The sequence below is a fragment of the Podarcis filfolensis genome (genome assembly GCF_964270895.1).
Source record: "Podarcis filfolensis genome assembly, chromosome: 3".
Classification (NCBI taxonomy): domain Eukaryota; kingdom Metazoa; phylum Chordata; class Lepidosauria; order Squamata; family Lacertidae; genus Podarcis; species Podarcis filfolensis.
Window position 1 is genome coordinate 116,966,626 of NC_139606.1, and position 27,922 is coordinate 116,994,547.

General features: G+C 47.8%; 1 protein-coding gene across 1 annotated transcript in view; it reads left to right on the forward strand.

Annotated features, from left to right (window-relative positions):
• Positions 1–308: 308 nt before the first annotated feature.
• The window catches only part of XKR6 (XK related 6), a gene marked incomplete at its 5' end in the record, with an annotated part of 164,632 nt that continues 137,018 nt past the window's right edge, over positions 309–27,922 (forward strand). Inside the window, one exon of the mRNA XM_083605165.1 lies at positions 309–1,123. Within this exon, the coding sequence (XP_083461291.1) occupies positions 309–1,123 (815 nt within the window). The remainder of the gene's footprint in view (positions 1,124–27,922) is intronic.

Below are 27,922 nucleotides of genomic sequence, written 5' to 3' on the forward strand. Positions count from 1 at the left end.
GGAGGCGGCCGTGGGTGGCGGCGGTGGCGGCGGCGGGGAGGGCATCCCGAGCCCTGTGGCCGGAGGGGGCCCGGGAGGCGGGAGGGAGGGGCGGCAGGAAGGAAGCGGCGGGGAGGAGGAGGAGGAGGCGGAGGAGGAGGCCGGGGGAGGAGGAGGAGGAGGAGGGAGGGGAGGCAGGCGGCCGGGCAGGCGGCGGCGGCGGCGGAGGGAGCCGGGCTGCCGGCCCGGGCAGCAGCGGGGGAGCCCGGTGGCGGCGGCGGCGGTGGAGGAGGCGGCGGCGGCGGCGGGGGGGCCCGGCGGCGGAGGTGATGGCGGCCAAGTCGGACGGCAGCGGCTTCTCGCAGCTGCACAACCTCGACGACCACCACTATCACCACCACCACCATCATCACCACCTTGCCGGGGGGGCCGCCGCCGCCGCTGCCGCCGCCGCCGCCGCGGGCCAGGGGGGCTGCGGTGGTGGCGGAGGCGGCGGAGGCGGCGGCGGGAGCTCGGACGACGAGGCCGGCGGGAGCAGCTCCATGCACATCTGCCACTGCTGCAACACGTCGTCGTGCTATTGGGGCTGCCGGAGCGCCTGCCTGCGCAGCCTGCTGGGCCGGGGGGCCGGAGGAAGCGGGTCGGGGGCCGGAGCCACCGACCCGCTGGCGCCGGGGGCCGGAGGTGGCGGCGGAGGAAACGGCGGCGGAGGCGGCGACGGGCCGTCGGCGGCGGGGCTGGCGGTGGAGCGGCCGTGGCTGGACTGCCTGTGGATCGTGCTCGCTCTGCTGGTTCTGGTGGGCGACGTGGGCACCGACCTCTGGCTCGCCCTCGACCACTACGGCCGCCGCGACTACCTGTGGTGCGGCCTGACGCTGGCCTTCGTGCTGCTGCCCTCCGTGCTGGTGCAGATCCTCAGCTTCCGATGGTTCGTGCAGGACTACACCGGAGGAGGCCTGGGCGCCGTGCAGGGCCTCACCAGCCGAGGGCCTCCCATGATGGGATCCGTCGGGGCCGGCCGCCGCGCCGGGCATCGCCACTACCACGGCGCCGGCGGCACGCCCGGAGCTCAGCGCCTCTGCAGGCTCTCGGTCTGGATTTGGCAGTCCGTCATTCACCTGCTGCAGATGGGACAAGTCTGGAGGTAAGCGGGCTGGCGGGGCGGGCGGGGGGCTCTCTGCAGGTGGGTGGTTAGGCTTCTGTCATATACCCCTCTCCCAAATATCTGTATGTACCTGGAGGCAGGTTGGACAAGGCCAGTCTCCAAACGGCAGGTGAAGGAAGGATGACCTCAAAGGGTTATTGGATGCACTCAGGTAAAGGTGTTCTATTCCCTCCCCCCATGAAGGCTTTTGAAGAAGGAAGCAAGATTCTCCCCCCCCCCCATTCCAAGTAGAGACAGGAGAGTGACCCTCACCACTTCTCAGAAGGGCATGAGGGACAGTGGTGGGGGAGGCAAGAGGAAGCCCCCCCCCCGACTTTGCATATCTTTTGCCCCAGGAAAGGGTGACCCTCTCCTTCCTTTCTGCACCTGGAGGGGGAGGGAAAGGAGGAAGGCAGACAGGTGACAGGTGGAGCAAGGTGATTTCCCTGCAGAACTGTTTGGATGAGCTTATTCCTAGAGAGAAGGAAGACCCAGGCCAGGTGGGGGGAGAGAGAGGTGTAACCCCCCCTCCTCCTGTCCCTACATGCATCTACTGGAGTCATGGGAGAGACTGGGGTCGAATGCCCCCGCTTCCTGAAACACAGGTAGGGAAAGGTGATTGCATCTTCTGATTCAAGAGGTTCTGGAGCAATGGGAAGCCAGCCTCCAGAATTTGGGCCAGAGATAGGGTGAGCTAGTCTTAGCATTCACTATGGTAAAGGATACAGACTTAACCCTCCTTAGGAATATTTCCTGTATGCACTATGAGGAAATAGGATACCAGAATAAACAGATAACAGGTTAGAGTGGACATGTATCTGGAGCCCTCTCCCCTCCCCCACCCCCCTTTTTTTTTGCAAAGGAAGCACACAGTATATAATTGGGTGTAGCAGGAAAAGGGGGTGCTTTCAATGCACACCTAGTCAATACCTATTCCCAAACTTAATCCCCATCACCCACCCCAAAAAAGCAGCAAGACTCACCTCCCAGATTGCGCTAGTGCAGTTGGGATATTTGAAGAAGGAATTTAATTGCACACTGCTATATAAGTTTCACGGATATTGGGGTGAGGAGGGATTTCCCCCCTCTTCCAAAGACTGAGCTCACCCCATAAGAGAGGGTGTAGTTGCCCTTGGATACTGGCACAGAGGAGAGGTGATATTCTGGGGCAACTGGCAGGCTCAAGGGCATCTCCACAAAGTGGATCACCTGAAGAGGACATCTGGCCAAGTGTCTTTAGATCTAGAGAGAAAGGGTGTTCTGCATAGCCTCTAAAACATGGTATTGTTTTGTACAGGTGGACATAGGGAGGACTGCCCCACAAACGTAATTGTGGGGTGGGGAATTTGGCATTCTCCAATGCTTGGAGATGGAGAGGGTATGAAGTCAAAGGATAGGAAGGCCAGCCGCTGGTCCTCTACACTACTGCTGTACTACAATTCCCATCATCCCCTGGACCATTGGTCCTGCTAGAAGGGGCTGATGGGGGTTGGAGTCCAACAGCAGCTGCAAGGCCTGAGAGCCTCATCACCTTGTGTGGAATGACATGCCTTAAAGCCACCATAGCAGAGAGGTGAAAGACATTCCACCCTAGATGCCTCCTGGGATGACAGAACTTTTGTAAGCATTTCCTGGGAGGGGCCTTTTTTGGACCCTGGTCATACCTTGAACCCAAACATGCATTTATGGAGCCTATTCTCTCTCTGTATGTAAGAAGATTCACACGACGCCAATGCTCCTGTTGTGGTGAACTGCAGGTCAGGCTGCAACCTAGTTGTAGGTCCTGACCCACCAGTTGAGGACCAGGGAGAAGTGGGAGGGGAGCATCTTCTCCCTTCAGCCCAACAACACTCTCCCTTGTCCCCCATTGGACATAGGGGGCTCTACCCTTGAATAAGGAACAGCTGTGGGGTGCAAAAAGGAAAGCACCTTACCCCGTATTTTTCTGGGGCTAGAAGACTGAATTTCCTTATGGCGTCTGTGTGTGGCAGAGAATATTTAAATGCATTTGTACCAAAGAGAGAGAGAGCCGTCGGAGAGTCCTCCAGGATGGGCTTTAATGATTTGAGATGTCCAGATAAATTCTCTGCACATGCAAGTGTGAGCAGAAAGTAGGGCAACAGAGAGATGGCTCCCTCCTTAAGACATGCACATAGTGGAGAGATGGAGGCATCTTTAAGGGTGTGTGTGGAATTCAGAGTTGTAGCCACCAAAGGGTGGTTTACCTCCCAAATGCAACATTATATATAGGCCCAGAAGGGCTCTATCTCTCTCTCTTTACCTGCTATGCACAGAGCAATGAGGGCCTTTAGGGCCAGCTGTTCAAGAGAAGACCCAAACAGCAATATTCCAGAGAAAGTACTGATGCCCCAGTCTGAACACCTGTACCTCGCATCTCACACTGGAGGGTGGCCACGGGTTTCCCCTGTAGGACAGTGCTCACGTGTGGATTGACGTGAGGATTTGTGAATGTGGAGCTAGACTCCCTCCTCCCCTCCCTGTCCTTACACCTCCCTCCTCCCCAAATTCCACCCACATGGTTTGGCTACGTGAAACCCGGAGTAACGAGGAGGACAGTCGATACCACTGCCGGACAGAGGGGGAGCTCTAGGGTAGGGTTGGCTTCGGTTTTTGAGAGAGGAACTATGGGGAAAGATGCAGAGGGTGTCCTGGAGAGACCTTTGCTAAGATGGGAAATCTTTGCAGGGAGAAGATGGAGAAGGAATTGGGGGGGGGGGCTGCAACGAAGGCCTTTTCCGGTGCACCCACCCAGGCTTGCCCACCACCTAACCGTTTCCTGCAAATGTGGTCGTCATGCGTCTTTATGTGCACACGCCGAATCCTCGGGGGTTTTGCAAATTGAAATTAAAAGGGGGTGGTCGTAGCAAGATGCCAAAGTGAACGCTCTTTTCGTCTCAAGTTTTTTTGCAGAGATCTGAGAGCGCACGAGGCGTTCTGGAGAGACTCTGGGCTTACGTAATCTGAATCAGAATAAAGTTTGGAAGATGAAATGGTTTAGGAAGCCCCTTGCCTTAGAGATGCGCCTATATGCGTACGTGGATGCCTTGCTCATCCACATGTGCGCATGAAATTAGCAAGTGGAACAAACTGAGCTCTCTTCCTTGCAATCATTTTATGTGTGTGTGTGTGTGTATATGATAAAGATGTAGTCAAAAATATAAATAAACAGGAGGAGGTTAGGAGGAGGAGGAAATGAAATGGAGGGTTAACCGATGTGTTCCTTTAATGACTGCCTTAAATATATATTTATATATATTGGTGGTGAAATAAGGAGGGTGGAGGGCTAGATTGTAACAATTTGAATTGGTTGAAGTGGGGAGGGGAGCGGGGAGATGGTTGATGGCCAGCGATGGTTTGATGCTCAGTGATGTTCAGATTAATTGGAAGGGCTAAGCCAACCCCGGCAGAATTCTCTGGATTGGCTTTGAACCGATTTAAGATGGAGGCAGCCTCTTTGAGAGGGTGGGGAGAAGCCAGGTTGGTGCTGGTGTGTGTGTGTGGGGAAACATCCAAGGGGGGGGGGGAATGGAAACTACACAGCAAAGATCGTTCGGAGAGGGGCAATGAAGGAAAGAAGGCAACCGCTTGTGTGTGTGTGTGTGTGTGTGTGTGTGTGTGTGTGTGTGTGTGGCTTGTATGAAATTGCAACCCTGGGAAAAACGCAACGGTGAAAACATGCATCACAGCAGCATAGATTTCCTTGCTTTCCTGAAATGTCATTCGCACCTCTTCTTGCAGAGGAGATCCCTTTTGCATGGCCTTATTTTTTCCATGCTAGCGTGTTTAGGGGAAAGCAAGAGGGTTCTCCCCCCCTACACACAAACCTTCCCCAAGAGATTTCTGCTTTGCTTGTGGCACGAGAAAAATGGACATGTGCCAAGCTCATTTCTCCTCCTGTGGTGTACCCAAGCACCAACCACATGCACCACTCCTCAGTAGCCGCTGGAGTAGAACACGTGTCTGGCATGTTGTGGGTCTCATTTTGGGGGCAACTGTGTGAGTGCTTGGTGGTGTGTAAGGACAGGGCTGATCCCGATTCCACCTTCTTTCCCCACCCACCATTCCCAAAATCCTGTGCCACGTTGGAACAAACGGTGCTGGTGAGATCCTGGGGTCCAATAGCACCCCAGCTGGATTCAATACATGGGACCACGCATTGCCTACTATGCGCTATTGCGCCGATCTCAGAGGCTCTGAATATTCGTTGCAACCAAGTCGAACACTTGGTTTTCCTCTAAACTTTGCTACCTGGAACGAGAGATGCGGGTTAAAACTGGCGTACGTTGGCTCTTTCGCTATGGATTAGCAGAGAAGGCTCTGTTTGGAATCCCGGACAGCCGTCATATCCATTGAACAAATGCGTAGAGGTAACCGTCGTCAACCTTTCGTGGTTGTCATTTTGTATATTCTTAATTTTTTTTTAATGCCTCCTCGCTGGCTGTTATGACCGTCATTTGAATTACTCCTGGATGCCGCGGTGTGGCTAATCCATACAGACACTGTTTAAAACTGCCTTTGCCAGCGGCAAAAATCTTTGCATATTGGACTGGTGAAATGTTTGCATTTGGAGGGGTTTGCTGGGGGAGAGAGAGCGGGGACTGACTCAGTCATTGCAAACGAATCAGTATCAAGCTTGCTTACCTTTCATGGTGATTGAGGAGAAGGGAGAGGGACGCTCGCTCACTGGTGTGGCACTTCTTTCACATGCAGAAGGTCCTCGGTTCAGTTTCCAGCCATGGCTGGAAATGTCCCCCTGCCTAAAGCCTCAGAGGAAAGCTGCCAGTCCGTGCTGGCAGTATTGATCTTGAAAGACATAGGCTGACTCAGTTCAAGGGAGCTTCGTATGCTCTTACATTTGCAAACTCAAGTGCATGCATGCTTATCTATAATCCTTGTGTAGGGATGGATCTACAAACAGCGCATGGGTTCTTTTGTAGAGACGTTGATGTTATAAATATATGAACCGAATTGCCTAACATGCTCTATAGAGGCATTGACCCTATGGTGAAAATCATTGTGCAGTAGTAGAACTTTTTCCTGGTGTTCGGAGCTGATGTGGTTGCAAGTTTAAGGTTGCTTTCACAGAAAGATCTAGGGATCTCTCACTGTGAATAGGGCATTTTGGGGAGGCGGGTTATTTATTTATTTATTTACTTATTTATTTATTGCAGGGGAACAAATTTATACAAATGAAAAGGTCTGGGTGGATGTGAGACAGGAACCCAGTTTGCACATCCCTGTAAACTATGGGTAATAGTTTACTGGTCAATGCAAAAATCTGTGCCCGGGTGTCGAAATTGGGTGGTTATGGTTTGTTTCACAACAACAAGTCACATTCCCCGGTTCAGACATAAAGCTAATCAAGGGAATGTGGTCTGTTCTCCCCCAATGTGGTAGAAGTGAAAAGCAAAGAGTCCAGTACATGAGTATGCACGGTAAACTATGGTTTGCCATGACACGTGAATAATGCCAGCATCTGAAATGTCATCAAGGAAAGTCTCGGAAGACTTAAATATTGCCATAGCTGCAAGCAGAGCTTTTTTTTCCCCCCTGGAGGAACTCAAAGGTACGCAGTACCAGAACCTCTTTTTTGTTGTGTGACACTTCTGTTGCGTGGCAGTAAATATGGTGCTTACTGTAATAAATTCATGGTGAGTACCGGCACCTATCTTTCTAGGAAAAAAGCACTGACTGCAAGAATGTTAGTAGCTGCAAGTTGGCGCGCGCTTATAATTCCTACCGTACAAGAACAACTCAGTCAAACATGGTACATTGCAACGATGTCCTAAATTAACAGAAATTGTACGATTGGGGGAGACGGGAAAAGGAACAGTTTGAAAAACCCTATACACCTTTCGTTACATTTATGCAACAAAAGTTTAAAATTCATTGATAGGATGCCTTCTCACTGCGAAAATTTGTTGTGATTTATTTCTTGTTGCATTTTTATCCCACCTTTTGTCCAAGGAACTCAAGGTGATGTACACAGTTCTCTTCCTCCCCATTTTTATCTTCACAAGATCCCTGTGAGGAAGGCTAGGCTGAGAGACCATCACCCAGTGAGCTTCATGGCTGAGCAGTGATTTGAACTCAGGTCTCTTAGTTCCTAGTCCAGCACTCAAACCTCTACAGCAAACTGGAATGTTGTAATATTTAGGAGGTGATATGCAGAGACTGGTGGTTAATGAGAGCAATAAATAATGATGTTGTGTATTAAATATTATTATAGTAAGTGTGTGTGTATATATATATACATACTATATATACAGTATATACTATATTATATATATTATATATAATACTATAAATATTATGATAGTATATATACTATAGTATAGTATATTATTATAGTATATAGTATATAAGATTAGGTTTCGTTATGTATTATATGCTATATATTAGTATCATAGGGTATGTTGTATGGTTGGTAAATTTAATTTTAAAAGATTGCCGTATGGAAACTTATATTTGATTGAGCAAAGTTATTTCATGTGGCTGGTTAGTCACACTGTTATTCCGCATGTAAGCTGCAGTTGAAATTCCCTCTTCCCTTTCCACCTTTTTTAAAAAAGCGAAAGACCAAAGTTTCCTGAATGTTTTAAGATACTTGAAGACGAAACTCCCCCCACCCCCAATATGGCTGAAAATTTGTACTTGGTTGCATTTGAGAAACTCCTGAGTGGAAGGGAATGTGGAGAGGGTCAGAGCCTTCATAAAACATCTCCAGCTGACTGTGAAAACTGGAGATCGTTAAATGAAGGCTTGGCCACACCCAAGCGACATTTGCCAATAGGAATAAGGGGTACAGTGCAGAATGATAACACGTCATGGGCACTCCTGAGATAGGTAAAGGTAAAGGTAAGGTAAAGGACACCTTCGACAGTTAAGTCAAGTCAAAGGTGACTATGGGGTTGCGGCGCTCAACTCGCTTTCAGGCCAAGGGAGCTGGTGTTTGTCCACAGACAGTCATGTGGCCAGCATGACTATAATAATAATTTATAATAATTATAATTTATTATTTGTACCCCGCCCATCTGGCTGGGTTTCCCCAGCCACTCTGGGCGGCTTCCATAGAAAACCAAAAATACACTAAAATATCACAGATTAAAAACTTCCCTGAACAGGGCTGCCTAAGATGTCTTCTGAATGTCAGGTAGTTATTTATCGCTTTGACATCCGATGGGAGGGCGTTCCACAGGGCAGGCGCCACTACCGAGAAGGCCCTCTGCCTGGTGCAATGGAACCACTTCTGGTGCAATGGAACATCATGACAGAAACCAGAGCTCACAGAAACACCTTCCTGCCGCAGCAGTACCTATTTATCTACTTGCACTGGTGTGCTTTCCAACTGCTAGGTTGGCAGGAGCTGGGACCGAGCAACGGGAGCTCACCCTTCGTGGGGATTTGAACCACCGACCTTTCAATTGGCAAGCCCAAGAGGCTCAGTGGTTTAGACCACAGCGCCACTGCAAGCTTGGCTGGCTTCTATGGTGGCCAAGACTTTGGAACTCCCTCCCTAAGACTGGCTTTCTCTTTGTCGCCCTTCTACTGGCAGGTGAAGACTTTCTTGTTCCAACAGGCTATTGGGAATATATTGCTTTTAATGAAAGAGCTGGAACCATGTGGCTTTTACTGTAATTATTTGTTTGGTTTTAATACGGTGTGTAGTTTTAACTCTATCAGTGTTTAATTGTGATTTTAAATTGTTCTTTCCTGTGTTTTTAGCTGTTCTCTTTTTTATCTCTAAACTGCCTTTGGGGGGAGAAAGACAGGGTATAAATTGTGGGCATCATTCTGTCTTGAGGTACAATGGAATGAGCCTCCAGGGGCGAAGTCAAGCCATTGTGTTAGCAACATTGACGTGACCTCACCTGGGCAGGATGTATGGAGGTCCTGGGCTACCCAGATGACAAGACCACCCTCTCGACCTTGCTGATGTGGTTCAAAGGAAAGGAGAGCAAGACGTTTGGCACCAGCTTGGCTGCAGGAGTTGCTGGAAGGAGGTGTGCAATTGCCATCCAAACGTCTTGGGGACTCCGGATTTGTGTAGCGTTTATTCGGTAGTTTTCTCTTCTCCTGACGATATCCCACAAAGGAGCGGAGGTTGAGGAGCTGAGTTTCCCTTCTCCTAGGTGGGCTACCTTCCCAGGTAGACGCACCTCATTTGCTCCAGGTGTATAATTATATACAGTGGTACCTTGGTTCTCAAACTTAATCCGTTCCAGAAGTCCGTTCCAAAACCAAAGCGTTCCAAAACCAAGACGCGCTTTCCCATAGAAAGTAATGCAAAACGAATTAATCCGTTCCAGACTTTTAAAAACAACCCCTAAAACAGCAATTTAACATGAATCTTACTATATAACGAGACCACTGATCCATAGAATAAAAGCAATAATTTTATGCTATAAAATAATTTTATGCTATAAAATAAATAAGACAGTATTGTAGATGATAAAAATTTAAATTATTTTTTTTCTTACCTGCACTGAGGATAGTCATTGTTTGGAAGGGGGGCTTTTATCCATTTCCGCAATCACATAATCAATCAATCAGTAGCTGAACTGGGTTTCACACAGTCACAAAAACAAATTAAGCAAAAAAGCCACAAAAACGCAAAATAAATAGCCAAAACAAAAGCGCCAAACTTAATCCGTTCCCGAAGTCCATTTGACTTCCTAAATGTTCGAAAACCAAGGCACGGCTTCTGATTGGTGCAAGCGCCCCGGAAACAATAGCCGACAGCTGCGTCGGATGTTCGGCTTCTGAAAAACGTTCGAAAACCGGAACACTTACTTCCGGGTTTTCGGCGTTTGGGAACTAAGGCGTTTGAGAACCAAGGTACCACTGTACTGCAATCGTCGTTGTCATCACGCATTCACACCCTCTCTATCCAGGCAAGCAAGAGAGATTAGCAGGGTTCAAAGACACTTCCTAGCCAGGAATTCCTAGTGTCAAACAAGTCCGATGAGTGATGTGGCTTGGGGAGACTTCTGAGGGCCAGATAAAGATGTCCGGAGGGCCATATTCAGTCCCTGGGACTCAGTTCCTCCTACTGTATTATAGAGGGCAAAAGTAAAGGGTAACCATGAGCAGATGTCTGCCTCCCCAGATTTCCGCTGCGGGCCCCAAATGCCTTCCTTTGCTCAGAGAAGGGGAATACGTTGTCCCGTATCAGCTGCCCCAAAGTGGCACGCGGGTTCTTCGTTTCTCCAGCGGGTCCACCTTTTGTTTAAGCCATGGCCACAAGTAGGTTAGTGGGTCATAATTTGCTCTGTCCTGAAAAACATAAGAAGTTTAGCTCGCAGCGGAGGCTGTATAATTTAATCCCCCTTCAGTCGGCAGCAGATTGCGGCGTGGTGCGTCCAGAACGATGCGAATTCCCAGCTGCCCTTCTGGTGGACGGTCGCCGGAGGGAATCCCGCTCAGTTTACGTTGGAAGGTGGTATGGTTCTGGTGTTGGCAAACGCTCATGGGATCGAGTGTGACCCCAGGATGAAATCAAGATCACAAAACCTGCCCTGTAGCATGGCAATCCTCCTGCTTGTGTGTACAAAGGAGGACAATGCCATCTTTGCTGCTTCAAAGCTGAACATTGGGATGGATAATCATCTTTAAATGGCAATAATAATAATAATAATAATAATAATAATAATAATAATAATTTATTATTTATACCCCGCCCATCTGGCTGGGTTTCCCCAGCCACTCTTGGCAGCTTCCAACAGAATATTAAAATACAAAACCTATTAAACATTAAAAGCTTCCCTAAACAGGGCTGCCTTCAGATGTCTTCTAAAAGTCTGGTAGTTGTTTTTCTTTTTGACATCTGGTGGGAGGGTGTTCCACAGGGTGGGCGCCACCACTGAGAAGGCCCTCTGCCTGGTTCCCTGTCACCTCACTTCTCACAGGGAGGGAACTGCCAGAAAGCCCTCAGAGCTGGACCTCAGTGTCCTGGCTGAATGATGGGGGTGGAGAGGCTCCTTCAGATATACTAGACCGAGGCCGTTTAGGGCTTGAAAGGTCAGCACCAACACTTTGAATTGTGCTCAGAAACGTACTGGGAGCCAATGTAGGTCTTTCAAGACCGGTGTTATATGGTCTCGGCGGCCGCTCCCAGTCACCAGTCTAGCTGCCGCATTCTGGATTAGTTGTAGTTTCCGGGTCACCTTCAAAGGTAGCCCCACATAGAGTGCATTGCAGTAGTCCAAGTGGGAGATAACCAGAGCATGCACCACTCTGGTGAGACAGGCAGGTAACGTCTCAGCCTGCGTACCAGATGGAGCTGATAAACAGCTGCACTGGACACAGAATTGACCTGCACCTCCATGGACAGTGCAGAATGACTCCCAGGCTGCGCACCTGGTCCTTCAGAGGCACACTTACCCCATTCAGGACCAGGGAGTCCTCCACACCCGCCCACCTCTTGTCCCCCAAAAACAGTACTGCTGTCTTGTCAGGATTCAACCTCAATCTGTTAGCCGCCATCCATCCATAGCTAAACTGTGGAACTCGCTTCTGAAGGAGGCAGTGAGGGCCACCTGCCTGTCTTGGACAAATTCATGGAGGAGAGGCCTACCAATGGTTGCTATCCACAATGGCTGTGCTGTGTCTCCGTAGTTGGACACAGTAATTCTTATGAATAGCAGTTGTTGGAAACCAGAGGAGAGGGCTCTTGTGCTTGGATCCTGCTTATGGCTGTACCACAGGCATCTGGTTGAGTGTTGGTCTAGTTGACCATTGGCCTGGTCCCTCAGTCTCTGCCTTTGCTATTTGAATGATGACTCAGAACAGCAATTCGCTAGTACCTCTTCACACAATGCGTCTTCAGTTTGTGAGATTTGCTGCCATGCCATATAGTTTTGGCTGCTGGTTTAGAAGGCCGTTAGCCACGATGCCTCTGCAGAACCTCCACATCCAAGAGTAGTCTATCTCTGAATATCAGTTGATGGGGGACAAACAGGCGGGGATTGTTATTCATGCTTTGGGCTTCCCCGAGGCATCCACCTGTCACTTTGGAAAGCCAGGTGGGTCAGCTTTTGCCAACCTGATGCCCCCCACATGTTGGTGGGACCTGATGGGACTTGTAGTCCAGAAAATCTGGAGGGTTATTGGCCAAGGTTGGAGCTGTTGTATTCTTCCTATATTCTGCTGCTCAGCTCTAGAGAATTGTCTCCCGACACATTTGTTCTCAGTTTCTCCTAGGTTTCAAATAATTAACACAGAGGCGTTCAGGCAGGTGAGGTTGTAAACATTTTTGCGGGCCATTACATTTGCAGGCTCCTTTGCAAGTCAAACGTTACCAGTTTACTTCCTGATCCAAAAAGATTCAGGATATGGGGGGAGGTGCACAGACGTATTAAGGAAATAATACTTGTTTGTTTATAAAAAAAACTTACTCAGCGTGATTTACGAGGATAATAAAAGCAAAGAATGAAAAAATAAATAAAGCAGGATTATGCTCCTCTATAAAGTGTCTTATTCTTCTTTTTCTTTGGCAATCACTTGTAGCCAAGATTGTCTTCCATGAATACGGTCTTAACAGTGAGTCCGTAAGTGACTGTGGAGGCCAATTATGGATCCACACGTCCTTCCACAGTGGGGACATTGGTTTTGGGGCGGGAGTTGATCACGGTGAGGGTTTGCCAAGCGTACCTTCCTCTTAGCACATTTCTCCCTTTTGTCCTGAGTTTGAGCATCTTCAAAGTCCATGACACCTTTGGTAAAGGCTTTTTCCCAACTGGAGTGCTCGCAGGCCAGTGTTTCCCAGTTGTTGGTGTTTATACTACATTTTTTTAAAAAATCGCCTTGAGAGAGTCTTTAAACCTCTTTTGTTGACCACCAGCGTTACGCTTTCCATTTTTAAGTTCAGAATAGAGTAGTTGCTTAGGAAGACGATCATCAGGCATCCAAACAACATGACTAGTCCAACAAAGTTGATGTTGAAGAATCATTGCTTCAACACTGGTGATATTTGCTTCTTCTAGTACACTGGCGTTAGTTTGCCTGTCTTCCCAAGTGATGTGTAAAAAATTTCAGAGACACCATTGATGGAATCTTTCAAAGAGTTGGAGATGGCATTTATAAGTGGTCCATGTTTCACAAGCATACAGTAAGGTTGGTAGTAGCATAAAGTGTACTGCTGATCCAAGCTATAAATGAGACAACAAAGCTGCCTCAAGTTAATCCCAGGCAATGGAGTGTATGAACTTTGGAACTCCCTGCCTGTTGACATCAGACAGGCATCTTTGCAGTAGCTCCTGCTTAACACATTTTTGCTTACGCAAACCTGTCCACAGATTTTAACCACCTTTTAATACAATTTTAATACTTTTTTAAACAGCCCCTGGATAATGTTAATGTTTTATTTTAAATTGTTTAAAAATTGCAATCATGTGGTAGATACATTTTGTTAAATAAAATAAAATAAAGAAATATTTGGAGAAAAGTGCTCTCTCAGCAGCCTTGAACCATTAAAGTTTATAACCCACACCATGAATTGGGCCTGAAAATATATGCAGATGTATGCAGATATATGCAGATATTTGCAGCTTGGGGGGTTCACAGCCATTCACCCTTGTCAATAATAATAATAATAATAATAATAATAATAATAATAATAATAATAATAATAACAACAATATTTATACCCCACCCATCTGGCTGGATTTCCCAGCCCCACACAGCCTACATTGCAGCAGCCCAGAGAGGAGATGATAATTTCATGTATGGCCATTTCTTTTTGGTTGGTAAAGAACAGGAAAAGTTTGACACAAATAGGAAGGTCAGAAGGATAAGGGTAGAGAATCAAGGGCGGGGGGGGGGAGAATAAGGGTGTGTGTGTGTGTGTAAAAAAAAAAAGAACTTTGTGAAATCACAAATGTTTTGGAACATTATGAAAAGACAACAGTGATTCATTCTTAAAATGGGACCACATGAGGTATGCCCACTGAAACAGAGACACAGAAGGAAAAATAAAAGTACTTTTTCACATGCTTTAAAAAATAGTCGTAATTAAAAACATAATTAAAAAAATAAGCCGGCAACTTGCCTTATAGAGATATGAAAACTTTCTGCGCAGCATTTACTGATTCTGGTAGGTAGCTTTGTTGGTCTGACGTAATCGAAATAAAAAATAAAATAAAATTGTCCAGTAGCACCTTAGAGACCAACTAAGTTTGTTCTTGGCATGAGCTTTCGTGTTCATACACACTTCTTCAGATACACTGAAACAGAAGTCACCAGACCCTTATATATAGTGGGAGGGTGGGGTGGGTTCCCCCCCACCCAGAAGGGTAAAAAACATGCCAAAGTTATTTTTGGTCATCTGGATACTATCCCTTGCTTTTTTCTGTAGGACTAATTGCAGTCATTAACAGTCGTCAACAGGTTTACCATACCCATCAAGTCAATCACCCATCTCCTACTACCCTTCTGAGAAAAACCTCACCCCACCCTCCCACTATATATAAGGGTCTGGTGACTTTTGCTTCAGTGTATCTGAAGAAGTGTGCATGCACAAGAAAGCTTATACCCAGAACAAACTTAGTTGGTCTCCACCTCATGAGAAGAGAAGACTCCCTGGAAAAGACCCTGATGTTGGGAAAGATGGAGGGCACAAGGAGGAGGGGACGACAGAGGACGAGATGGTTGGACAGTGTTCTCAAAGCTACCAGCATGAGTTTGACCCAACTGCGGGAGGCAGTGGAAGACAGGAGTGCCTGGTGTGCTCTGGTCCATGGGACCACGAAGAATCGGACACGACTAAACGACTAAACAACAACAACAAAGGTGCTACTGGACAATTTTTTTAGTATTTACTGAAAAACTCTGTACAGTGGTACCTCAGGTTAAGAACTTAATTCATTCCGGAGGTCCGTTCTTAACCTGAAACTGTTCTTAACCTGAGGTACCACTTTAGCTAATGGGGCCTCCCGCCGCCACCGCCCAATTTCTGTTCTCATCCTGTAGCAAAGTTCTTAACCTGAGGTACTATTTGTGGGTTAGCAGAGTCTGTAACCTGAAGCGTCTGTAACCTGAAGCATCTGTAACCCAAGGTACCACTGTAGTAGGTTTTAGGGTTGTCTTAATAGTCCAGGAAAGATACATAATTAATCTATTGGAACTGCCAGGAGTAAGGACTGCTTTGAAGAATAATGAAGTTTCTTGGCCAGCCAGATATGTATTGATGGCTACTAGCCATGGCGGCAAAAGCACAGACTTCCTGCTGATATAGCTGATTGCCAGATGTTATGGAGCAGTGGGATGGTTGCCATGATCCTGGCTGTTGTTGGAAGGATGCTGAAAGGAAGCTGAGTTGAATGGAATATCCCGTGAGGAAATGACTCTTAGGTTCTCGTGCTAAGCTGGTGTGGGACTGTTGGTACAGAGCATGGCGTGGGTGAAGGGACCTGTCCCCCTCTAGGTGTTATTGGACTACAACATCCATCCTCCATGACCATGTGGGATGGGGCTAATAGGAGTTGTAGTCCAACAACATCAGGACAGCAAGCTCCGCAGTGGAGCATCTGCCTTGCAAACGGAATGTCCAAGGCTCAGTTCCTAGCATCTTCAGGCAGCCTTCCCCAAATCCTCCCTGGAAAGTTGCTACTAGTCAGTGTAGACTGTACAGAGGAAAGTGGAACATTGACTTGACTCTGTATAAGGAAGATTCCTATGCTCCGCACTCACTGACTACATGTGGAGAAGTTCAGAGGAGAGCAATAAAGGTGGTCTCCCCAGCCACTCTGGGCGGCTCCCAACAGAATATTAAAAACCCGCTAAAACATTAAACATTAAAAACTTCCCTAAACAGGGCTGCCATCAGATGCCTTCTAAAAGTCAGGTAGTTGTTTATTTCCTTGACATCTGATGAGAGGGTGTTCCACAGGGTGGGCACCACTACTGAGAAGGCCCTCTGCCTGGTTCCCTGTAGCTTCACTTCTTGCAGGGAGGGAACTGCCAGAAGGCCCTAGGGGCTGGACCTCACTGTCCAGGCTGAATGATGGGGGTAGAGACGCTCCTTCAGGGATACTGGGCCAAGGCTGTTTAGGGCTTTAAAGGTCAGCACCAACACTTTGAAATGTGCTTGGAAATGTACTGGGAGCCAATGTAGGTCTTTCAGGACCAGTGTTATGTGGTCTTGGCAGCCACTCCCAGTCACCAGTCTAGCTGCCGCATTCTGGTTTAGTTGCAGTTTCCGGGTCACCTTCAAAGGTAGCCCCACGTAGAGCACATTGCAGTAGTCCAAGCATGAGATAACCAGAGCATGCACAGTCTTGCAAGACAGTCTGTGGGCAGGTAGGGTCTCAGCTTGCGTACCAGATGGAGCTGGTAAACAGCTGCCCTGGACACAGAATTGACCTACACCTCAATGGACTGCTGTGAGTCCAGAATGACTCCCAGGCTGCACACCTGGTCCTTCAGGGGCACAGTTACCCCATTCAGGACCAGGGAGTCCTCCACACCTGCCCACCTCCTGTCCCCCCAAAACAGTACTTCTGTCTTGTCAGGATTCAACCTCAATCTGTTAGCCACCATCCATCCTCCAACCGCCTATAGACACTCACACAAGACAAATAGGGAGAACCCTGTTGTGCTCAGATCCTGCTTTTGGATTTCCCACAGGGATCTGTTTGGTCACGGTTGAGAATAGGATGCTGCACTAGACGAACCACTGTCCGGATCCACCAGGCTCTTATCTATTACATCTATTACATGTTTAGCACAGAGGATCAAAAAGGGATTAGAGAGAGGATGGTAGCCTTCTCCAGGTATGTGATGTCACAAAGAAGAGAGCATAGATTTGTCTTGGAAGGCAAGGCAGGACCTAATAGGATTAAAGTACAGGAAGGTGGTTTTTGGTGGAACGTTAGAAGAAAGCTTTTGATGGCAAGAACAGGTCAGCAGTGGAACCAGTTGACTAGAAGGGTGGTGGACCCTATGTGTCTGGAGGTCTTGAAGGAGAGACTGGACAACCATCCATTAGGCATTCTCTAGCTCAGTGTTAGAACCTCAGGTGTATTAGCTAGCCTCCAAATGGCTCCTTAAACCAAGGTTGCAGTCACCAAAATGAAATGTCTAGTCACCATTTTGGGCCAAGACAGCTCTAAAGCCTTATTTTTCAAGTGGTGGACTGTCTGTGATTGATTCTCGGTTAAACATCTGGCTAGTCCAGCGGACAACCTTGAGGTAGGTTAAGAACTTTGAGAACTTAAAGCAGAAAAGTCACTTTATCCAGGGACAGTCCACACCTATATTGGCCTATTCCTACCTCTTTTTCTGATGGGTGACACGGACCGTTCATAACGTAAGAATATTCTTCACAAGTCTGAGCAGGGCAGTGGGGGTGGGGTAAGGGAAGACACGCAACGACAATTAACTATAACGTCATTCACTGCTCTGGCTCAGGCTGCATTTTGGTTCAGGGATTTTTTTCAGATTGTGCAGATAAAATATAATGGGTAGAATTCTGCCCATTGCTGGTGTGTGAAAACAAACAAGATCCAATGATCCCCAGGTATGTACCTCCAGATGGTGGAGATGTCAGGCATCATCCTGGTGCCAAGGCATCTACACTTGGTGGCAAAGTGTCCAACAGTCAGGTGCAAAATGCGCCTGGCTCCTGGCTAGTTTTGAAAACTATTGAGGGCCAGACTAGATGACTTCCAGCACCCTCCCCAGTACTTTGATCCCGGGATTCTTACTCCCCAATTCATTGCTCTCCTCTGCAGTAAACTCACCAATCCGCCTTAGGCAAGTGGCTTGGTCTCAGGCTGGGCAACCCTCAACCACAACTTGGGGATAATAACACTGACCTACTTTGCAAGTTTGTTGTAAGGGTTGCAACAAAAATGGTTGTTGTTGTTTAGTCATTTAGTCGTGTCCAACTCTTCGTGACCCCCTGGACCAGAACACGCCAGGCACTCCTGTCTTCCACTGCCTCCTGCAATTTGGCCAAACTCATGCTGGTAGCTTCGAGAACACTGTCCAACCATCTCATCCTCTGTCGTCCCCTTTTCCTTGTGCCCTCCATCTTTCCCAACATCTGGGTCTTTTCCAGGGAGTCTTCTCTTCTCATGAGGTGGCCAAAGTACTGGAGCCTCAGCTTCAGGATCTGTCCTTCCAGTGAGCACTCAAGCCTGATTTCCTTCAGAATGGAGAGGTTTGATCTTCTTGCAGTCCATGGGACTCTCAAGAGTCTCCTCCAGCGCCAGAATTCAAAAGCATCAATTCTTCGGCGATCAGCACCCATATAAACGATAAGCACCACCAGCAACAACAGTAGTAGAATTATTAGCATCATCTCATCAAAGCTGTTTGTTTAGACTACATTAATGACGCATCTCCAGGCCTGATAGTGACTGTGAAAGGCATGTGTTTGGGTGTTGCACGTGTATGCTAAACGAGGGATGCTTTTTTAAAAAAAACACCACAGCTCTGGAATGAATGGTGGAAGTGAAATCCTCGATATATTTAGAAGAATGGAGAATTGTTGCACGCGAGCCAATCCCATGGTTTTCTTGGCTGAGCCTATGATGATGTCTCATAGTCTCGTGTGCCATATAGGGCAGGAGCCAGGATTCTGAATGGCCAGCCAGGGTGGCAGAGAAGACAGCCAAGAAGAGGGAAATTCAGTCTGGGATCTGGCAAAGGTGGTATGGAGAGGGCCCAGAACCAAGCTGTATGGTGTTGGGTGTTTGGCTCAGCTGCAATGATGGCTCTGGGTGCACCAGCAATGATGTTGCCTTGATGGAGGTCGACAGGGTTGTGGCTCAGGGGTAAAGCACATTCTTTGCTTGCAGATGGTCTCAGGTTGAATTCCTGAATTCTCCTGGTAGGGCTGGTGAGAGACTCTCCACTCCTCAACTGAAGATATGGAGCATTTAAAGGGGCAATGCTCTGATTTGCAGCTGTGGTTTATAGTACCAAGCCCATCAATGGGACGTCCTCAGCCAGGGTCCTCTGGAGTGGCTGGCAAAATAGTTTAGAAGGGCTTCTGTGTGCTTTGCTTAATAAACAGAACTAACTTTGCCAGAAGCCTGGAGTAAAGTGTAAAAATGTCCTGAGTCAGCTTGGACATCTTTTAGAGGGAATTAGACAAACCCGTGACAAATAAGTATTTCGTTGTGGCTGTGATGGCTATGTTCAATAGCCACCATAAGCCCCTTATACCAACTGTTGGGAATCCCAAGTGAGAAGAATGCTGTTGCATCTGGTTGGCCGCTGTGAGAACAGGAGACTGGATCAGCCTTTGGTCTGATCCAGCAGGACTCTTCTTCTGCTCTAATAATAATAATAATAATAATAATAATAATAATAATAATAATAATAATTTTTTATTTATACCCCGCCCATCTGGCTGGGTTTCCCCAGCCACTCTGGGCGGCTTCCAACCGAATATTAAAAACAATACAGCATCAGACATTAAAAACTTCCCTAAACAGGGCCGCCTTCAGTTGTCTTTTAAAAGTTGTTTATTGCCTTGACATCTGCTGGGAGGGCATTCCACAGGGCAGGTGCCACTACCGAGAAGGCCCTCTGCCTTGTTCCCTGTAACCTCACTTCTCGCAGCAAGGGAACTGCCAGAAGGCCCTCGGCGCTGGACCTCAGTGTCCGGGCTGGATGATGGGGGTGGAGACGCTCCTTCAGGTATACTGGGCCGAGGCCTTTTAGGGCTTTAAAGGTCAGCACCAACACTTGTGCTTGGAAACGTACTGGGAGCCAATGAAGATCTTTCTGGACCGGTGTTATATGGTGTTCTGTTATGTTCTTAGCGGTTGCAGATCTCTCCTTAGGGATGTCATTCAGGCATCCAGGTGGACCAAATAATTTCCCGGTCCTGTCCAGTGACCAAGTGGGTTGATGTCAAGGACTGGACAGAGGAGGAAAGGGGGAGACTGCCTCCCCAGCCTGACCCTTCCAGGGAAGAAGAAGACAGTTCAGAATTACAACAGGGGTTTGAGGGAGATCACCGCTCAGAGGAAGATGAGGGGGGAAGTTGGGAAACAATGGGATAGGAGAAGGAGGAGCTGGCTGCCACGTTATCACTAGAAAGCATTCCAGACCCACCTTCTCCCACAACCTGGAGAGCCTTAAAAGTAGGAGAGCAAAGGTTCTTCTGCCGAGATGGTATGTCGGGTTGCCATATTTCAAAAAGTGAAAATCCAGACACAAAAGTTGTTGAGCTTTTGCAAAATCTTTTTTTAAAAAAAAAAGTTTTTGAGATATTTTTAAGGAATTTTCAAAAAATCTAGACTTCCGACATAGGTTGCCATAATATAATAAAGCCTACATACAGTGTTTTGTAGGCTCCTATGATGTAAGCCTGCCAGCCTGCTCCCTAAAATATCACTGGTTTGCTCCTTTCTATATATAGGGTGCCTACATTCTGCATGGACTGGTTGCATGGCCACACGCGCAAATGGCTTGAGATACCTATTAGGTCCATAAATTACCATATAGCATATTGTTGTTGTTGTTGTTTAGTCGTTTAGTCGTGTCCGACTCTTCGTGACCCCCTGGACCAGAGCACGCCAGGCACTCCTGTCTTCCACTGCCTCCCGCAGTTTGGTCAAACTCATGTTGGTAGCTTTGAGAACATTGTCCAACCATCTCGTCCTATGTCGTCCCCTTCTCCTTGTGCCCTCCATCTTTCCCAGCATCAGGGTCTTTTCCAGGGAGTCTTCTCTTCTCAGCAGGTGGCCAAAGGATTGGAGCCTCAGCTTCAGAATCTGTCCTTCCAGTGAGCACTCAGGGCTGATTTCCTTCAGAATGGAGAGGTTTGATCTTCTTGCAGTCCATGGGACTCTCAAGAGTCTCCTCCAGCACCAGAATTCAAAAGCATCCATTCTTCGGCGACCAGTCCAGCTCTCACTTCCATACATCACTTCCATACATACATATAGCATATATTCAACACGAAAAACAGCGACAATTTGTTGTGACAAAGGACAGCTGGACATATAAAGTGCCCCATTGCCTTCAGTAGCTTAGGGCATCATCAAACATAATCCAGCCCTGTATTCCAGCTATGTCTGGGAAATTCCGGGCGCATGGCAACCCTGTGGCATGGGAAAGGAGAACACGATCAAGATGATCCCACATGATTGGAGTTTCCATATATTACCAAGGTGATTCAGGAACCCAATGTGCTGCTTTTCCCCCAGCAGACACCCACCCACCCACCACTTCAGTCATGCCTGAACTCGACTTAAGTGGCTTTTGTGCAAGTTGTTTGCTTTTTTACGTTCTTACATCGATTGAAGATGATCTGTGGAATATTCTATGAAATGTGGCGGACTTGGAAAACACTTGACTCGAGTCACTCAATATGAGGCTGGATTTGCACAATCGTTTACCGCATTGAAGCCTGCTGTTTTCTTAGGAGTGTTTTACACACAGAGAGAATAATGTACACACAAGCTTGGCAGATAATGCCTTCTGCAAGGCAGAAGATCTAGAGTCTAGATCCAAACCTTCGCAGTACATGTGTGTGGCGACAGCGTCCGAAATCTGCCAGGCACCGGGCTCAATTGGCACCCAGCTATCGGCCACGAAGGGACGCGGGTGGCACTGTGGGTTAAGCCACAGAGCCTAGGACTTGGCGATCAGAAGGTCGGCAGTTCGAATCCCCACGACGGGGTGAGCTCCCGTTGCTCGGTCCCTGCTCCTGCCAACCTAGCAGTTCGAAAGCACGTCAAAGTGCAAGTAGATAAATAGGAAACGGCGTTTCCATGCGCTGCTCTGGTTCGCCAGAAGCGGCTTAGTCATGCTGGGCACATGACCCGGAAGCTGTCTGCGGACAAACACCAGCTCCCTTGGCCTATAGAGCGAGATGAGCGCGCAACCCCAGAGTCGGTCACGACTGGACCTAATGGCCAGGGGTCCCCTTTACCTTTACCCTTTATCGGCCACTTGCGACCATGCGAAGATGGCCTCTCCATCATCTGGAGGCAAATGCCTGGGGATAGTTGGATCTGGATTGTTTTCACACACTAATACCCCACCGTGTAGGATTCTATCCATTATATTTTAGCTGCACAAATGGAATGAGTTTTAGGAACCAAAAAACCGTATTGAAAGATATGACTTTCGAGCCATCTGGCCCCAAAATGGCAACTAGGCCTTCCCTTTTGGCAACTGTAATTCTGGTTTAAGGAACCATTTGTCACCCAGCTTATAAAGTCATACTTCAGGTTACAGACGCTTCAGGTTGCGTTTTTTTGGGTTACGGACCCGCTGAAACCTGGAAGTACCGGAACAGGTTATTTCCAGGTTTCAGGGGTTGTGCATGCTCAGAAGCGCTGAATCGCGACCCGCACGTACACAGACGCACCGCTGCGGGTTGCGAACACTGCAGGTTGCAAACGTGCATCACACACGGATCATGTTCGCAACCCGAGCGTCCACTGTATATCTGAATTTCTAACTGCACAGCGTGGGATGCAAGAACTCAGAGGTGTCCAATGACACTGAACCTTGGAAGATGCAGGAAAGACAATGGGAGGCACTGCGCCACATAAGCTATTCCAGATGAGAGACTTGTTTTATTCTTCAGAATTAAAACAGTGTGTGCTTTGAATCGTTTCTGGAGAAAACCAAAGAGCCGCCTTCACGTTAATACATAAAAGAAAGAAAACAGGGAGGTTATGAACTTCAAACTGCATCGAAGCCACGCTTAACTTTTAGGATGCAGTAGCTGCGTTGGCAAAAACTAAATAAATGGAGATCACCCTTCGAGAAATCGGTCTTGTCCACAATTTGTTTTAATTTATTTATTTAATAAAATGTACACACCCCTTTACTGTAAAAGCAAGCGAGCTAACAAAGAAACCTCAAAGCTGATTACACAAAGAGAACGTTATCCGTAAAAAGAATTGACAATAATTTCAGACTTTGGAAAAGTTCAATTGGCAATAGACTAAAAAAAAGAGATTAAAACTCACATCAATTTTCTAAACATGTGGGCAGGGAGTTCCAAATTGTACGTTAGGGACCCCTGACCATTAGGTCCAGTTGTGACCGACTCTGGGGTTGCGGCGCTCATCTCGCTTTATTGGCCAAGGGAGCCGGCATACAGCTTCCGGGTCATGTGGCCAGCATGACTAAGCCGCTTCTGGCGAACCAGAGCAGCGCACGGAAACACTGTTTACCTTCTCACAGGAGTGGTACCTATTTATCTACTTGCACTTTGACATGCTTTCGAACTGCTAGGTTGGCAGGAGCAGGGACCGAGCAACGGAAGCTCACCCCGTCGCGGGGATTCGAACTGCCGACCTTCTGATTGGCAAGTCCTAGGCTCTGTGGTTTAACCCATAGCGCCACCCACCAAAATACCAATTTTTTACAGTTCTGCAGTGGGTGAGAGGTTATATGTGGGGCAATGGCTCCTAGCAGGCTAATCTTACGATCTCACGGAAAATGGCTTTATAAAAATGTGTATTTCCATGGGGTCTCTCCCCCCCCCATTTTTTAATGTAAACTGATCTTGGGGGAACTGGAATTAAGACGAAGGGAAAGAGAAACCAAAAGCGACAGATTTGCCAACTCTAACCCCCCACTGAGCTGAAGACTTGGCGACTTTGGTTGTGGGTGGGTGTTGCTGTTGTGCCTGGCACCCCCTGTCAAGAAGGGGGACCCGCCAGCTTAGCCCCCCTCCGGCGGCGCCGTCAAGTGAGATGGCAGCCGCGTCAGCAAGCCGGCAGCCTCTGTGAGCCGCGAATGGCTTTAGGCTGGGATTGGACGCCATCCCAGTTCTGTCTAAGTCGAGGAAACACTCAACAGATTGTTTATGAACAGAAGGCAGCCAACAAAATGTACACACCGTCTGATGCAAAGGGGGGAGGTGGGAGTCGTTCCAGGAATAAAACATAACGTACCTTTTGCAAAAAGAAAACCACACTAACATACGAAACCCTACGAAGAGATGGAGAGAAACAAGGAGGCAGAAGTCAGTGGGACTCCTCAGTTGCTGACTCTTTACCTGCTTCCTTGTACTGAGCCAGGGTGCAGCAACCTCACCACCATCTAATGTAAGAATCATAGAACTGTGGAGTTCTTCTCCTTCTCCTTCTCTCCTAAGACTGCAGCCCGTGGACCTGCCGTGAAGCTGAACATTGGAAGATTCAAGGCAGTATAAAGGAAGGAGTTCTTCACACAGTGTCTAGTTAGACTGTGGAACTCTCTCCCACAGGAGGCAACTTTGATGGCTTCAAAAGAAGATTGGACAGTAATAATAATAATAATAATAATAATAATAATAATAATTTATTATTTATACCCCACCACTCTGGGCGGCTTCCAACAGAATATTAAAATACAATAGTCTATTAAACATTAAAAGCTTCCCTAAACAGGGCTGCCTTCAGATGTCTTCTAAAAGTCTGGTAGTTGTTTATTTCCCTGACATCTGATGGGAGGGCGTTCTACAAGGCAGGTGCCACTACCGAGAAGGCCCTCTTCCTGGTTCCCTGTAACCTCACTTCTTGCAGTGAGGGAACTGCCAGAAGGCCCTCAGAGCCTGGACCTGAGTGTCCGGGCAGAATGATGGAAGTGGAGACGCTCCTTCTGGTATACTGGGCCGAGGCCGTTTAGGGCTTTAAAGGTCAGCACCAACACTTTGAATTGTGCTCGGAAACATACTGGGAGCCAATGTAGATCTTTCAAGATCTTTCAAGTGCTTCTGAGTCCCAGTTTGCTGGAAACTCCAGGAGGGGAGAGTTGCTCTTGTGCTTGAATCCAGCTCACTTGTCTCCCACAGGCATCTGGTTGGTCAATGTGAGAACAGGATGCTGGACGAGATGGGTCTGCTTTGGCCTGATCCAGCAGGCTCTTCTTATATTCTCATGTCCATGAATTTGTCCTCTTTTAAAGCTGTCTTGGCTGGTGGCCATAACTGTCTCATGTGGGAGTGAGTTCCACAGTTTAACTATATGCTGGATATGCACATGATTGCTCACATGCCCATTTTGTTATATTGGTTCCAAGTGAGGAACCCCTAGGTCAGGGGTCAGCAACCTTTTTCAGCTGTGGGCCGGTCCACCATCCCTCAGACAATGTGGTGGGCCAGACTTTTTTTTGGGGGGGGGGGAATGAACGAATTCCTATGCCCCACAAATAACCCAGAGATGCATTTTAAATACAGTGGTACCTTGGGTTAAGTACTTAATTCGTTCCGGAGGTCTGTTCTTAACCTGAAACTGTTCTTAACCTGAAGCACCACTTTAGCTAATGGGGCCTCCTGCAGCTGCCGCACCGCCAGAGCACGATTTCTGTTCTCATCCTGAAGCAAAGTTCTTAACCCGAGGTACTGTTTCTGGGTTAGCGGAGTCTGTAACCTGAAGCGTATGTAAACCGAGGTACCACTATACAGTCATACCTTGGGTTACAGTTGCTTCAGGTTGTATTTTTTGGGGTTATGCATCCGCCGAAACCCGGAAGTACCGGAACAGGTTAGTTCCGGGTTTCGGCGGTCGCGCATGCACAGAAGCGCTAAATCGCACTTTGCGCATGCACAGAAGTGCCAAATCGCTAGTCGCACGTGCGCAGACGCGCTGCTGCGGGTTGTGAACGCTGCGGGTTGCGAACGTGCATCCCGCACGGATCACGTTCGCAACCCGAGCATCCGCTGTAAAAGCACACATTCTACTCATGTAAAAACACCAGGCAGGCCCCACAAATAACCCAGAGATGCATTTTAAATAAAAGGACACATTCTACTCATGTAAAAACACACTGATTCCCGGACCGTCTGTGGGCCGGATTGAGAAGGCGATTGGGCCGCATCCGGCCCCTGGGCCTTAGGTTGCCTACCCCTGCCCTAGGTCCTTGGCTTCTGATAACAGTAGTAGTATGGAAATAGGAGAGAGAGAGAGAGAGAGAGAGAGAGAGAGAGAGAGAGAGAGAGAGAGAGAGAGGCATTGAATGAACACTTGCCTCTCCCCCATGCTATATCAGATGACCATCTGGCGTGGAGAGGAGAAGCTCTGCACCAGATTAAAAGCTTTTTGGTCCCTGCATGAGGGCTGGACAGGGCCTTTGCCAGGCCCCCTTTGAAATAATTTATTGCCCGCACTGGGATACTAATCGACAGCTGCAGCCGTTTATTTATTCCCCAGGCCAAGCTTGTAGCAGGTAGATTTGAGTCCATTGATTTCAAACATGTAGACTTCGCTGGGGGAAGGTGAGGAAATTGCGGGCGCATGCACAAGCAGAGAGAGAGAGAGAGAGAGAGAGAGAGAGAGAGAGAGAGAGACACGTGCTCAGTAGATGTTAAGGGGGAAAGGCTGTGCAGGCCAAATTGGGATCTGTGGCAGGACCAGTGCTTTTTATTCTGGGGGGGGCGCAGGGGGACGCAAACCCCTAAACATTTTGTGAATCTAAGCTTGGCCTCATTGCGGGGCAGTATTTCCATATGAGTAGGAAAATGACAGTACCCCTAAACATATTTTTTAAAGAAAAAAAGCACTGGGCAAGACTAATTCAGTCTGTGGTTCCTCACCTCTGTGTATCTTTATTTTTATATCTTTTTAGGTGTATGTGGAAAATGTTCAATTTGTTTACTTTTTAGTGAGTTTTATTTACTGTTTCTTCTTGGGAGAAAAGCAATGACAAACCTAGACAGCATCTTAAAAAGCAGAGACATCACCTTGCCAACAAAAGTCCACATTGTAAAAGCTATGGTTTTCCCAGGAGTGATGTATGGAAGCGAGAGCTGGACCATAAAGAAGACTGATCGCCGAAGAATGGATGCTTTTGAATTCTGGTGCTGGAGGAGACTCTTGAGAGTCCCATGGACTGCAAGAAGATCACACTGATCCATTCTGAAGGAAATCAGCCCTGAGTGCTCACTGGAAGGAAAGATCCTGAAGCTGAGGCTCCAAGACTTTGGCCACCTCAGGAGAAGAGAAGACTCCCTGGAAAAGACCCTGATGTTGGGAAAGGTGGAGGGTACAAGGAGAAGGGGACGACAGAGGACGAGATGGTGGGACAGTGTTCTTGAAGCTACCAGCCTGAGTTTGACCCAACTGCGGGAGGCAGTGGAAGACAGGAGTGCCTGGCGTGCTCTGGTCCATGGGGTCACGAAGAGTCAGACACGACTAAAAGACTAAACAACAACAACAATTTACTGTTTACAACTACTTTTGTTATGTTTGTAATTATGCACATTTTTTCATGTTGTAAGCTGCTTTGAGCATGGTTTTAACTATGGAAAGGTGGCATGCAATAAAATGATTAATGGATGAATGAGATTAATAGACAGAATGTGTGGTTTGGAGAAAGATAGCAGCAGGAACTGCCCCTAACTATCTTCCCCTGAAGAGGTACCTGGCTGGCTGCTCTCATTCTGGAAGCAAAATATTGTTTAGCCTGGAGAAGAGAAGACTTGAGAGGTGATATTACAAGATATCAGGCCAAATAAGGGATGGGGACCCCTTGGCCCTCCAAATGGACTACATCTCCCATAATCCCTGGCCACTGGCCATTCTGGCTGAGTCTGATGGGAGCCAAACAACAGCTATTTTGCCCCTGGGATCAGAGGGGCATTGGTTTGATCCAGCAAGGCAGTTTTTAGATTCTCCTTGGTTACGTCATTCCTGCGTTGGTGTTTTTAGTTGCACTACGATGAGCCTTTGGTGGAGAATGTGTGTTTGCACACTGTTGAATCATTGGCAAAGATACCTAGTATAAAAAAGGTAAGAAAAGGTAAAGGACTCCTGGACAGTTAAGTCCAGTTAAAAGCAACTATGGGGTTGTGGTGCTCATCTCGCTTTCAGACAG